The 12,478-nt window shown below is 62.4% G+C and overlaps 1 protein-coding gene across 7 annotated transcripts in view; it reads right to left on the reverse strand.

Moving 5' to 3' along the window:
- Window positions 1–450: 450 nt before the first annotated feature.
- Window positions 451–12,478, reverse strand: part of DPP9 (dipeptidyl peptidase 9) — a 34,499-nt gene continuing 22,471 nt past the window's right edge. For 6 of the 7 annotated variants that reach the window (XM_075545150.1, XM_075545122.1, XM_075545132.1 and 3 more), the window contains 10 exons: window positions 12,202–12,364; window positions 9,651–9,730; window positions 8,397–8,549; window positions 7,910–8,045; window positions 7,309–7,454; window positions 6,473–6,619; window positions 4,602–4,754; window positions 3,920–4,062; window positions 3,053–3,164; window positions 451–1,487 (listed from right to left, as the gene is read on the reverse strand). In XM_075545150.1, the coding sequence (XP_075401265.1) occupies window positions 1,395–1,487; window positions 3,053–3,164; window positions 3,920–4,062; window positions 4,602–4,754; window positions 6,473–6,619; window positions 7,309–7,454; window positions 7,910–8,045; window positions 8,397–8,549; window positions 9,651–9,730; window positions 12,202–12,364 (1,326 nt within the window). In that variant the 3' untranslated portion in view covers window positions 451–1,394. Of the gene's footprint in view, window positions 1,488–3,052; window positions 3,165–3,919; window positions 4,063–4,350; window positions 4,487–4,601; window positions 4,755–6,472; window positions 6,620–7,308; window positions 7,455–7,909; window positions 8,046–8,396; window positions 8,550–9,650; window positions 9,731–12,201; window positions 12,365–12,478 lie in introns of those variants that run through there. The other variant, XM_075545159.1, reaches the window with a different exon arrangement.

Consider the following 12,478-nt stretch of genomic DNA (forward strand, 5'->3'; position numbering starts at 1 on the left):
CTGTGAAAATGTGGGCTGGAATCCAACCCCCTACAGCAGTGGATGTATCTAATAGGATACAATAAGCTTACATGTAATGTAACCCAGCATAGCACGGTGTTGTGTAAGTGCAATCTACTGCGAAGCAATCAATCCACTGTGGTCAGTCGAGTGTAGGGTGAGCTGAGTTTGATCTTCTCTGTTATATAAAAACCTACAAACACACACACACACACACACACAGATTCACACACACACACACAGATTCACACACATGTAGAGACAGGGACTGAATGGGAGTCAGGGTTGTCAACTATGAAGGACAGGAGGTGGGTTGTATGTGTCCAGAATCGGGGCTTCCAGCTTCCAACACGACAAGGAAATACGTTTCTGTCCTTTGAAGCTCCCCCCTTGCGGCCTCTGTGCCCGGGCAGCACCAGGGCAGCCGGTCAGCAGGCAGGCAGCCAGGGCTCCATTTGGAAACTTTTAATGCGTCTACTTCTTACACACATAATTATAAAAGAATAGGAATTGACAAAAATATTTTCTTTCCATAATCTGTAGAGGTGGTTCGTTTCTGGGTTGCTTCTCTCCCGTTTCTCGGCCCACCCCCAGCAGATCTCTCAGCAGGGAGGGGGGGAGAGGGAAGGATAACCCTGAGGTGGGGGGGTGGCCACGCCCAGCCCCGGAATCGGACACAGGAGGGCGAGGCTGGGGAGGGGAGGAGCAGCCAGTTCGCAAAAAGCTTTGCAGGGCTCAGGCCACCAGCCCATTCAGCGCTGCGAGGGCAGGGCTGCGGGAGGGCGGGGAGACACCCCGTCCCCTGGCCCTGCTGGCTGCTGGTGGTCACTCTAGACTTTGGAAGAAGTGGAGCTCCTGGAGCATCCCTTGCTTTATCTTTTAAATAATTATGAAAAAAAAGCCTCCCCGACAAAATGCCGACCTGCAGTGGGGGCGGGGCTAAGGCCGCCCAGTGCGGACAGGGGGCGGGGCTAAGGCTGCCCAGTGCTGACAGAGGGTGGGGTTAAGGCCGCCCAGTGCTGGCAGGGGCTGCTGCTGGAGCTCAGGGTCCAGGGCGTTAGGGGCTGGCGGTGGGGGACTTCAGCATCTCCCCAAGTGTCTTCTGGCCGCCTGTCCTCTCCAGGGTCCTTCCAGACCTCGAGGAGGGGGGGCGGCGGCTGGGGAAGGTGCCTCTGGGGCATGGGCCTTGGCCGGGGCAAGGAAGCAGCAGCAGGCAAAAGAAACCCCCAGCATCCAGGAGCAGAACAACCAGTACCAGGCGCCTGCTCTGGGGAGGGGGCGGCTCTCAGGGCTGTGGACTGGAGCAGCAGGAGACCCGGTCCCTGGGCCTGCTCCCGTGGTGGCCAAGCCACTTGTGCTCTTCTGAGTCAGGCGGTAGCGCCGGGCAGGTGGGCTCAGAGGTACTCCTGTAGAAAGTGCAGCAGTGTGATCTCATAGTGCTCACCAGACTCGGGGCAGCGGATACTGTGTCTCTCGTTGGGGTAGATCTGTGGGGAGAGGGAAGGAAGCGTTAAGAGAATGAGGGTTCCCCTTCCGGCTCTGGACACCCCGGCCCTGCATCCTCCTCCCGGGGCAGAAAGGAAAGGGGCACATGTTCCAGAGCAGAAGGAGCAGGGTTCAAATCCCACTCCTGACACCGACTGGCAAACCCGGGGCAGGTCGCTGCCTCCCAGACGGCGGTCTCCTCACGGGAGCCATCTTTATGGGGGTCCCATGAAGGGACGTTCAAAAACGCAGGGGCTTGCACCCGTCAAACTCAGAAAGAGCTCTGCCCTTCCAAGCCTGCTCAAGAATGCGTTCTGCACTGGCCTCTGCGGAGAAGCCAGCCAGTTCATGTGACCAAAAGGCCACCTTTGCCCCAAGCTGCCCCGTGTCGGGTTAATCCTCCCCAAAGGGGAGGGAGGTGGTCATCTCTAGGGAGGAGCAGTAACAAGTTGCTGCCCAGGCCCTGAGTTCAGGCTACGTGTGCGTGGTGTGTGCACATGTGCGCTTGCGTGTACACACTTGGGGTTTCAGACGGAAGGAGGGCCGGGTCTGTTTCCTCACTGGAATTGGCAGCTGGAAGGACAAGAGACCTTTCCTGGCCTCTGACTGACAGCGAGTTGGGTTGCTGTGCCTTCTCTGGCCCATGACTCTGGGAGAGCACCCCGTCATTCCTGCTCCACTGGCGTCCACACACCTACCCTCCCAGGACCTGCTGCCCGCAGCCTCAGGGACCCTCCCCTCCCTCCCCATCTCTCTCCTCTCTGCCATCCTCCAGGCCCTGCCCCTGCCCTTCCCAGACCCTGAGCAGAGGTCAGGCCCAGCTGCTGCCCATCTGCACCTGTCCATCTCTTCACCTTCTCCACCCCTCCTTCCTCAGGGCTGTGGGCACAGAGTGGTCATCAGCCCAGGAGCCCACTGGAAAGAGGTGTGGACAGGAGGACGTGCCCGGGCTGCTGAGTGCGTCATGGGAGGCTCGGGTCCCACTACTCAGGGAACTGGAACTCCCTGTGCAACGACTCCTGGCTCCCTCCCTCTCCCCTCGCTTGGGTAGGCCACCTGCCTGCCCAGCGCATCCCAAGGGCCCTGTGCTCACTGCACAGATGGGCAGCCAGGCCCGGGATCACCTGGGGAGGGAGTGGGAGTGAGAGGAGGGGCAGTCCCTGGGAGGGTGGGCAGCCAAGGTGGGACACTCGTGGCACCCTCTCTGCCAGGGTGTCCACCACCCCAACCCCCACCCCAGCCTATCGCTCTGAAGCCTATAGCTTCCTGCCCCTTCAAGGAACTCTGCTCAGACCTCACCAGGCACTCCATACCCCGTGTGTCCTATGAACACATCTTTCAGCCTGGGTGACCTGTGTGTGTGACCTTCGTGTCCCCAGGGCACCTGAAGCACTGACCATGTGCTGGGTAGACAGGAGGAGGGCTGTCGAGGTGCCAGCGCAGTGGGCATCTGAGGGGAGAGCCTCAGAAGCCAGGGGGTGGGGTGGCTCTGGGTGCCCACTGCCTCTCCCCATCCCCAGGGCCTTGCTGCTCTTCGGGTGGGTGGGTGCACCCAGGGGCCACCCACCTGGAGCTGGTAGGGCTTCCCTGCCCGGATGAGCTGGGAGACAAGGAAGTTGGTGTGGAAGAAGTGTACGTTCTCGTCCAGGAAGCCGTGGAGGATGAGCAGGCGGTTGGGCCTGGAAGGCAGGAAGGGGAGAGGGTCGGAGGTGACATGTTGGGGTCACTAGGCAGGGCTCCCTGCTGTCTGCTCCTGTCCTCATTCATCAGTGGGAGATAACATTCCAGAAGACAAGTCTGGGAACCTTCTGGAACAGTGCTATCCTGCTACATGTGACCAATGGGCATCTATTACGTGGCTAGAACGTTGGAGGACCCGAGTTTAATGAAAAGCAAAACAAAACAACTCCCCCACCCAAAAAAAAAAGCCACAGACGGCTTGAAGCTGAGATTTACGGGGCCTAAGACGGACCGTTGTAAAGCGAACTCGGGGATTTTAGCATGCTCTTTTCTGACGCTGTGGAGCCCGCTGCGCTATGGGGTTCTGCACTGCTCACCCCCTCACCGCCCCCGTGGTGAGAGGCCTGTCTCAGCAGCAGGGCCTCTACCCACACCCCCCCAATCCCTGGGACCGCCGTCTGTCTGCAGCACATGGTGTTCCCCAGGCCGTGATTAACGGAAGCTCAAGTTTAAACAGCCTTGCTTGGGCTTCAAGGGCAGGTGCTGAGTGCCAGGTCTCCAGCCTGGCTAGGCCCCAGGGTCCTATGGAGCCCAGGGAGCCGACCTCGGTGAGCGACGGGCAGGGACTATGGCATTGACGGCAGGGGTGCCATGCAGACACGGGCAGCCCGAGCACATCCCAGGTGGAGGTGGGCTGACAGCAGGCTGGGTCATGCTCAGGGGAGAAGGCTGTGGGCAAGCAGGGCGGCCTTACTCATTGGGGAGCTTCTCCACGTGCAGGGCCACAGAGCCCGCCTCGTAGCCCTGCTGGTTGTTCCCGGGGACGTCCATGTAGCGCTCTGTGTAGCCCGTATCGTAGGCCATCCAGATAGTGACGGGGGCGCCCGCGATGGCGACCTGAGCAAGGAGGCGGGCGGTAGAGAGACATGGGCGTCAGGCCAGAGGCTCGTGCCCGCAGGCCCTGGGACTTGGAGCGTGCATGCACCCGGGAAGGACCTGATGTGTCCTTTGGTGGGACAGGGCACTATGGGGGGGCCACTGGGGCCAGGTGTGGGTGCCTCCCGGGGGTGAGGGGCCACGTCCCACCCTCTGCCACCGCCTCCTCATCGCCGCCGCCGCCCCGGGCCCTTGGACAGTGGCGGCCGGCCAGGACCCCTCCCCGCGCCTCTGCACACCGCGCCCCACCTCTGCCCCTCCGAGGCTGGTCCTGGGCTCAGCCTGCCACAGAGAGCTGCCGGTGGGGTTGGGTGCCGCCGCCAGACGCCGTCCTGGGATCAGCAGCGGCGGGCAATGAGGAGGGGGGCTCGTTCCCACGGGACCACTGTGGGGAGAAAAGCCACGTGGCAAGGACCCAACCAGGCACCTCCCCGTGGACAGGTGGATTCCGAGGGGCTGGGGGGCAGCACGTGGCTGAGGCCCGTCCAGGCGGGACCCACCTTGAACACCTGCGGCCTGTGGATCAGCCCCATCAGTGAGAGGAAGCCCCCGTAAGACCAGCCGTGGATGGCAACGCGGCCGAGGTCAACAAAGCCGTACTTCTCAGCCACGAACTTCAGGCCCTCCACCTGGTCCTCGATCTCCACCTGGCCCTATGGACGAGGCCGCACAGTTTGGGCACCTCCTCTGGGCACACCGCCATGGCCGCCTACCCCGGCCCCAAGCCCCAACCCTCTCTGGCAGACCCCACCTGATCTCTGGGGAAGCCAGGGTGCTGGGCGGACATAGTCCCAGCCCTGCCCGCCCACCAAGGCTCAGTGACTCTGGGGAAAATCCTGGTGCCCTCTGGACCTTAGTTCTCTCTCCAATGTGAGCAGGAGCCCAGGCAGAGCGGACTCAGGGTTGGGAGGACACGGGGGTGTCCTGCACTCCGAAGTCTGGCCCACGCTGACCCTTAATCCACAGGGGGTACCACCGCCAGTGCCATGTTTACCCTACCTCCACCACCTCCACCATTACAACCATCACTTCATCACTACCCCCATCAGAACGTCACTACGATCGCCTCCATCTCCACCTCCACCACCACCTCCACCTCCACCACCACCACCATTACAACCGTCACCTCATCACTATCCCCATCAGAACGTCACTACCATCGCCTCCATCTCCACCACCATCACTATTACCACCACCACTTCCACCATCACAAACACCACTACAACCACAATCACGACAATCTCCACTACAACTGCCATCACCACCATCCTCACCACCACCCTCACCACCACCTCCACTACCACCTCCACCTCCACCTCCACCACCACCTCCACCTCCATCTCCACCTCCACCACCTCCACCACCACCTCCACCTCCACCTCCACCTCCACCTCCACCTCCACCACCACCACCACCACCACCTCCACCTCCACCTCCACCACCACCTCCACCTCCACCACCACCTCCACCTCCACCTCCACCTCCACCTCCACCACCATCAGGACCATCATCTCCACACCACCATTACCTCCACCACCACTACCATCTCCTTCACCAAAATCACCATCACCACTACACCCGCCACTACCACCATCATCATCACCATCACCATAACCACCATCACTATCACCACCACCATCACAATCACAACTACCACCACCATCATCACCATCATCAGCAGCACCATAACCACCATCACCACCACCTCCACCTCCACCACCATCATCACCAGCACCATAACCACCATCACCATCACCACCATCATCACCATCATCATCAGCACCATAACCACCACCACCACCTCCACCACCATCATCATCACCACCTCCACCATCACAATCACAACCACCACCACCATCATCATCACCATAACCACCACCTCCACCACCACCACTTCTAGTAACATCTTCACCATCACGCACACCAACCCGATCGCCACATTATCCCTACCATCCACACATCACTGCCACCACCCCCACCAGGGTTTTCACTGCCATTACCATCACCTCCGATGCCACGTTCACCACCATTACTCACGATCATCATTACAACTATGACATTACATCACTCCCACTCCCATCGCCCCCACACCCTCATTTTCCCCGAGGGCACTGCTTCTCTGGGCACTGGCTCCTGTCTGCCCAGCCGTGAGCACCTCTGTGTCCCAGGTATGGCCCAGACCGGTGAGTCTGGCGGTGTCTGGATTGTAGTCTCATTATGCTACATGCTCAGGGGCCAAGGTCGAGTGCCTATGTCTCCCCACACGGTACAGATCAGAGACAAGCAGCAGTGAAATCCCGCCCTCCACCCCTGCCTTCCGAGGGTGGCTCCCAGGCCCGGGTCCCATTGCAGTGCACGCTGTGAGTGTTACCATTTGGTTTTTCAGGGCCCCTTCGAAGCGCAGCCCCCGCTGACAGGAGCCCCGGCCGTCGATGACCACCACGGCGTAGCCCAGCGACGCCAGCGTGTTCAGCCGCAAGTACTTGATGCCTTTGAAGGAGTTGTTCACGAGCTGCACCTGCGGGGACAGGCGCGGTGGGGACTGTGCCTCAGCGCCAGTGAGGATGCACGACAACGGCCAGACCCTGGACGGGGGGCGCTAGGACCCCGCCCACCTGCACCGCTGGCCAGGCCTTTCTTCCCAGGTCCCTCGGACCTGAGCTGCTGGCTGCTCACTACCAGGAACACCAAGCTGGTGATAGTCATGCCAGCGCTGTGGTGGCTGGGGGGGGGGGCTTGGGGCACAGGGATGGACAAGGCCTGCACTGTGCTGACCCTCCCTGGGCACCTGCCCCCCCCCATCTCTACTGCATGGCGATCTTATGCAGCAAATGCAGGGAAGCAGGGGAGCAGGGGTGTGGGGAGGGCATATCTCTGTGCATCTGGCCTAACAGCGCCTCCACCCCAACACAACCCCATGGCCTAACGTGTGGGAGTGGGGGTGGGGGGACAGAACCTTCTGGGCTGGGGTCATCCTGTGCACTGTGGGCTGCTGAGCAGCCTCCACACTCAATGCCAGGCCCACCCCTCCCCCAGTTATGAGACCCACATGTGTCCCCATGGGGGTCTGATCCAGTGCCCCCAGTGAGAACCCGACTGTCATTTTCTCGGAGAACCGGGCCCTGGGGCGGTGGGGGAAGGGAGGGTCCCAGGAAGCTGGGAGCAGAGCCTTGGGGCTTGGCAGGGCCTGATCAGATGTGCACCCACCTGGGGACCCCCGTACACGAAGAGGACGGTGGGGTGCTTCCTGCCGGGCTGCACAGAGTGCGGCTTGTAGACCATGCCGTACAGCGGCACGTCAGTGTGTGTGCGGAACTGGAAGATCTCGGGAGGCACGTAGTCCGGGGGGCAGCCTGTGGGTGCAGAGTGCAGCTGTGGGTACCATGGGCGCCACCATCTCTCCTGGTTTCAAACTCAGGGTCCCGGCAGGCGTGGTGACCCGGGGCCAGGAGTGGAGCCGGGTACCGCTGAGCCGACCCTGAGTCTGCAGGCTGGGACGCTCAGAAGGAGACAGCTAGGCCCTTCTTTCGAGGCACCTGGGGAGTGGGTTCTGAAGGCCCCGTGGGGGATCACTGTTGAGCGCTTCCCTGGGGGAGGGGCATGGGGCCACACGTGGGGCTGCTAACTGCAAGGTCAGCAGTTCAAAACCACCAGCCGCTGCTGCGCCGGAGCTAGACAGGGTTCTGTCCTCCCCTTGAACCTCAAGCCCTCTGCTCAGGGGCCGAGCGTGGTGTGTTTGCACCTGACAGGGTGCCCGTGCCCCGAGGTGCGGGCTGAGTGCGGTGGCCGGGCTGGCCGGGGTACTCACTGGCTGCCTCCATCATGCTGGCCCAGAGGCGCGGCTGCTTGTGCAGGGGGTCGCTGTCGGGCCCGCCCAGCTTGTACACGTGCACGCAGGGCGGGGTGCTCACGCTGCTATAGTGGCTGACAAACATGTCGAAGTGCTGGGGGGGGGGGCGGCAGCTTCAGGGAGGGTGCCACAGACTCCCGGACCCCGCCACCAGCCCACACTGAGCAGAGGAGCACTCTGGGGAGTCCGGCACCCCGCCCGGCAGGTGAGGCGGCTGAGGAAAAAGGCTGTCCTGAATGGGCGCCTCGGAGCCCCGACTACGGCGTGTGGACGAGGGCCAGGATGCCAGGGACAGAAGACGGATGACGGGGTGGCCAAAGCGAAGGGCACAAGAACCTGGGCTGGAAGTGCCCAGGACGGAAGTGGGATTGGACACAGGGACGTAAGGACACGAGGACGTGAGGAGGGGCTTGGGGACAGGTCCTCCCGGGGGCCCGGAGCCCACCTGGCTCATGGAGCAGCTATGGGAGAAGCCGGGCGTGGTGAGGCGCACGATCTCGCCGGCGGCCGCGTAGCTGACCACATAGAGGTGGTGCTCCAGTGGCGTGTCCTTGGTGGCCTGGAAGTACACCAGCTTCGTCTCCTCGTTGACCCAGATCTGCAGGGACGGGAAGCCAGGACATGAGCCCAGAGGGCCGGGTCCCTCTCCCTGCCCCAGGGCTGGCCTGCAGAGCCCGGAGGTGGTCTCCTAAAGCTCTTTGGTAGGAGAGGAACTGGAAGACCCCCATAGGGTCCCAAAGCTTGGGCTTCCAGGGGGTTTGGTGGCCCTGAAACTGTTAGGTAGCCGGATAGGGGGTTGCTCCACTCCATGCCCAGCGGTCCCCCTACAGGAAGTTGGAAGCTGATAAAGGCTAAAGGACACTCGCCAATTCAGGACCTGGAGCCAGGAAGGCAGTACACCTGGGTGGGCCCCAGTCCAGGCCAGGGGAGCTAAATCAGCCAATGAGGTCAACCAACACCATCGACCACGCTTCCCAGCGCAAGGCTCTAAAAAGGCTGGAACCGCGAGACACTCCCCCTCTCCCAGCTGCTCCTCCACAGTCCCTCGTGGCCATGCCCTGCGGTCCCTCTCTTTCCCGCCGCTTCTCTGCCTTCCCCACAGCTGCATCAGTCCCTCGTCGCCACGTGTGGGTGTGCGGAGTCCGGAGGGGGCCCGTGTTCTAGACTGTAACACCCTGAAACTTCTGTCCTTTATAAAAACCCACTTGGATCACAAACCAGGCTTCGGCGTGAGTTTGCTCTCGTCCCAAGCCAAGGACCGAGGCATTTTTCACCCGAGAAAACTAACAAAATCAGGCTGGCAGGAAGCAGGACACAGATTGGGTAGGGTGGCCCGGGGCCCACCATGCCCCTACGGTGGCCACAAGTACAGTCAGCCCATGAGCCCCAGTGGAGTACTGGGCAGGCCAGGTCAGCACAGGAAGCCTGGCCACCGATGTGGGCGGGACACCTGAGAGCCCAGTGGGGCCTCGAGCCCCTCCCTGAGACCAGGGCTGAGGGTTCGGTGGAGGCCGGGGCCCCCTGAGACCCAGGGGTGTGCAGAAACCAGGGAAAGGCGGACCCGGGCTAGGAGGGGTGCCTGGGAGAGGGGTGCACAGGGGCTCTGAAGGGCCTGTGGAGAAATCACATGGAAGAGGACGGGCTTCCCATTCCATCCCCCGACTTCCCGAAGCCCCATGTGGTGGGCCGGTGGTCCTACCTTGGAGCCGTGCCGGGCTAAGACCTCCCACTCGCCGCTGGTCAGGGCAACCTCCTCCGTGATGGCACATTTGAACTCGTCTGGAAGGTCGGAAGTAACGGAGGTGAGGGGGGCTCAGGGGGGCAGGGCACTCGGGCCCCGTCCCCTGCTGGCTCCAGGGGCCAGCTGAGCGGGCCCCACAGGGGCGAAACCAGGTGTGCAGCAGTCCCAGAACTGCGGAGCGAGCGGGACTGGCAGTTGCCGTGAAACAACCCTATTCTAGAAGCCTGTGCTGGCCACACCAGGCGCACTGGCAGAGCCCGGGAGCCTGTGCCGTGGTAGGGGTGATGGCACTGCCTCAGTGCTCAGCAAGCCTGCGGGGACGTCCTCACATGGCGCAGGTGCAGGCTGCCGCCTTGCTGGCTTTCTCAGGACGGGGACTCACCTGGCTGAGGGCACCCCCCCCCACCCCCGTGTCGGCTAAAGCTGGCCAAGAAAAAACACCCCCAGGGGACTTCCAGCCCACAAACCCAAGGGGAAGGGCTGACTGAAGGGGCTGACGGGACACCTTGGGCCGAGGCCAGGCCCGGGAGGTGGCCTGTGTGCATCCTGGATGCAGGAGACCTGCCCAGAGTCCAGAGTCCTGCTCCTCATTCTGAGGCTCTGAGGAGTGAGGGGGCCGGACAGCCAAACAGACCCCTTAAGCCGTGGCCCCTGCCTGCCTCTATAAGGCTACCTACCCCCTGCCCCGCTCTATCTCAGCTCCCAGGCTGACACCTCCACTCCCCAGGGCTCCATTGGGCCCAGAGGCCGAGCTTCTCTGTCCAGGTGGCATCCCTGTTCAGGGGGCCGGAAAGGTTCACCTTCCTAACCACTCAGCAATATTTCCACACCTGGTCCCCCTCAAGCCTGTGCTCACCCGGGCTCACGCACTGCTGCCCCTCAGAATACCCCCTGCCCCTCCTACTCGGGCAGGGCACCCTGGCCCGGCCTGGTGGGGGGGCTGGGACAGGCACGGCCCGCCACCAGGGTGCACAAGATTGGCTTAGGCTGGAGGGCCAGGGGTCCTCGTGGGGACATTGGTGGCTGTAACCGTGTGTGTGTGGGGGTGTGCTGTCAGCATGAAGTGCACAGGACAACCCCCACAGGAGTGCGCCAGAGTCAGCATGTGGGTAGGTGGGTGCGTGAGTGGGGGCTGTTATTTGGAAAATGTTGAGCTTGGCCCCTGCTCGCGTGGAACACCAGAATAAAGCCCTGCTGGTCAAATGATGTGAACCAGGGGGACCCTCCAGCCCCTGGGGTCTTCTTCACTCAGGGTGTGGATGTCAATATGGGCAGCGCCCCAGGATGGCAAGGACCAGGTGATCATGGGACGCAGGGTCTCCCACTAACTCAGGGGTCTTCACCCGGGACTGTGCCCCCCAGGGCACTGGGTCACATCTGGAAGCACCCTTGTCATGGGTGGGGATGAGGTGTACGACTGGCACTGTGTGGGTGGGGGCCAGGGGTGCTGTTCAACACTCCACAGTGCCCAGGACGTCCACCCACAGCAGTGCTGCACCCCTCCCCAGCCCCTCACAGCCACACAGGCCTCCTCTGTCCTTCCTGGGCCTGCCTCAGGGACACTGCACGGGCTTTCCCGGGACCCACTCCGCCGCTGCGCCATCTCCACCTGGGACAGCCCCATGGGCACCACTGGTACCAGTGCCATTGGTCCCGTGGCAGCTGAGGGAGGGCGCCTGTGAGCACCTCCCCCCACCCCCCGCCTTGGCTGTCCTGCCTGGCCGCTCAGTCCCCAGATGCCAGATGGGCCTCCTCTTCTCTTCACTCAAGGGTCCCTCCCACTAGTTCTCCCTGCTTTCCCCAGACACACCCCACCCCACCCCTCACAGAACATCCCCCAGAGTAGGGGCTGTTCCTTCCCTTTCTCTGCGTTTCACCGAGCGGCACGTTTCCTAAGGGGGCTGCAGAGTAACCACGGGGGAGCTGGGAGAGCTCTCTGGCTGCTCACCTCCAAGGCCCCAGACCACGCAGAAGTGAGGAGAGCTGGCTAGGTGCCAATAAAACTTTATTTACAAAACCAAGCGGTGGGCCAGATCTGGCCCTGGGTCAGAGCATCTGAGCCCTGGCTTGAGTACAGGCCCGGAGTCAGAGGGGGCATCAAAGTATGGGGAAGTGAGTGAGTGCCTGATGGTGCAGAGGGCACCCTGGGGCGCGTTGGGGTGAGCTCCCTGCTCAGGACCAGGTCGGTGGGTCATACCCACTAGCCTCTCCCTCAGAGAAAGGCCCAGAACATCCTGTCCTCGGCCTGCTCTACCTTGTCACCTGGGGATGCTCGGAGACCGACTTGGCTCATGGCCCTCAACATCCTCCTCAGACCCAGGACACCTGGTGGCACTGCAGTCCACCCGGCAGCCCACCTAAGGCAGGTCTACCGAGCAAGGCCTGGCGATGGACCATCAGGAGGGCAGCCTCGGGCTGCACAGCCAGTCCTGCTGTCACCTCAGCTCGCCTGTCCCCACCAGAACGAGGACGCCAGCTGAGGGAGCCCTGCCCGCCCTGAGCGGCTCACCTTCCGCAGGCTGCAGGGGCTGGGCCCAGTCGTAGCGGCGTGGCTCCAGCAGCACGCTGACCCGGTACAGGTGGCAGAAGCCCGTCTTGCACTCGTTGGCGCGGATGAAGCAGAGCTCCTGCGAGCCTGGGGTCTGGGGGAACGGGTAGAAGATGTCGTGCACCTGTGCGAGAGGAGGACGGGCAGTCAGTGGACAAAGCCGGCCCGATCCAAAGAGGCTGTCAGGACACAGGGCCGAGACCACCAGGCCAGGCCTTATGGGGTGGGGGTGGGTGGG

Source organism: Tenrec ecaudatus, chromosome 1, assembly GCF_050624435.1.
Source record: "Tenrec ecaudatus isolate mTenEca1 chromosome 1, mTenEca1.hap1, whole genome shotgun sequence".
NCBI classification, from domain to species: Eukaryota; Metazoa; Chordata; class Mammalia; order Afrosoricida; family Tenrecidae; genus Tenrec; species Tenrec ecaudatus.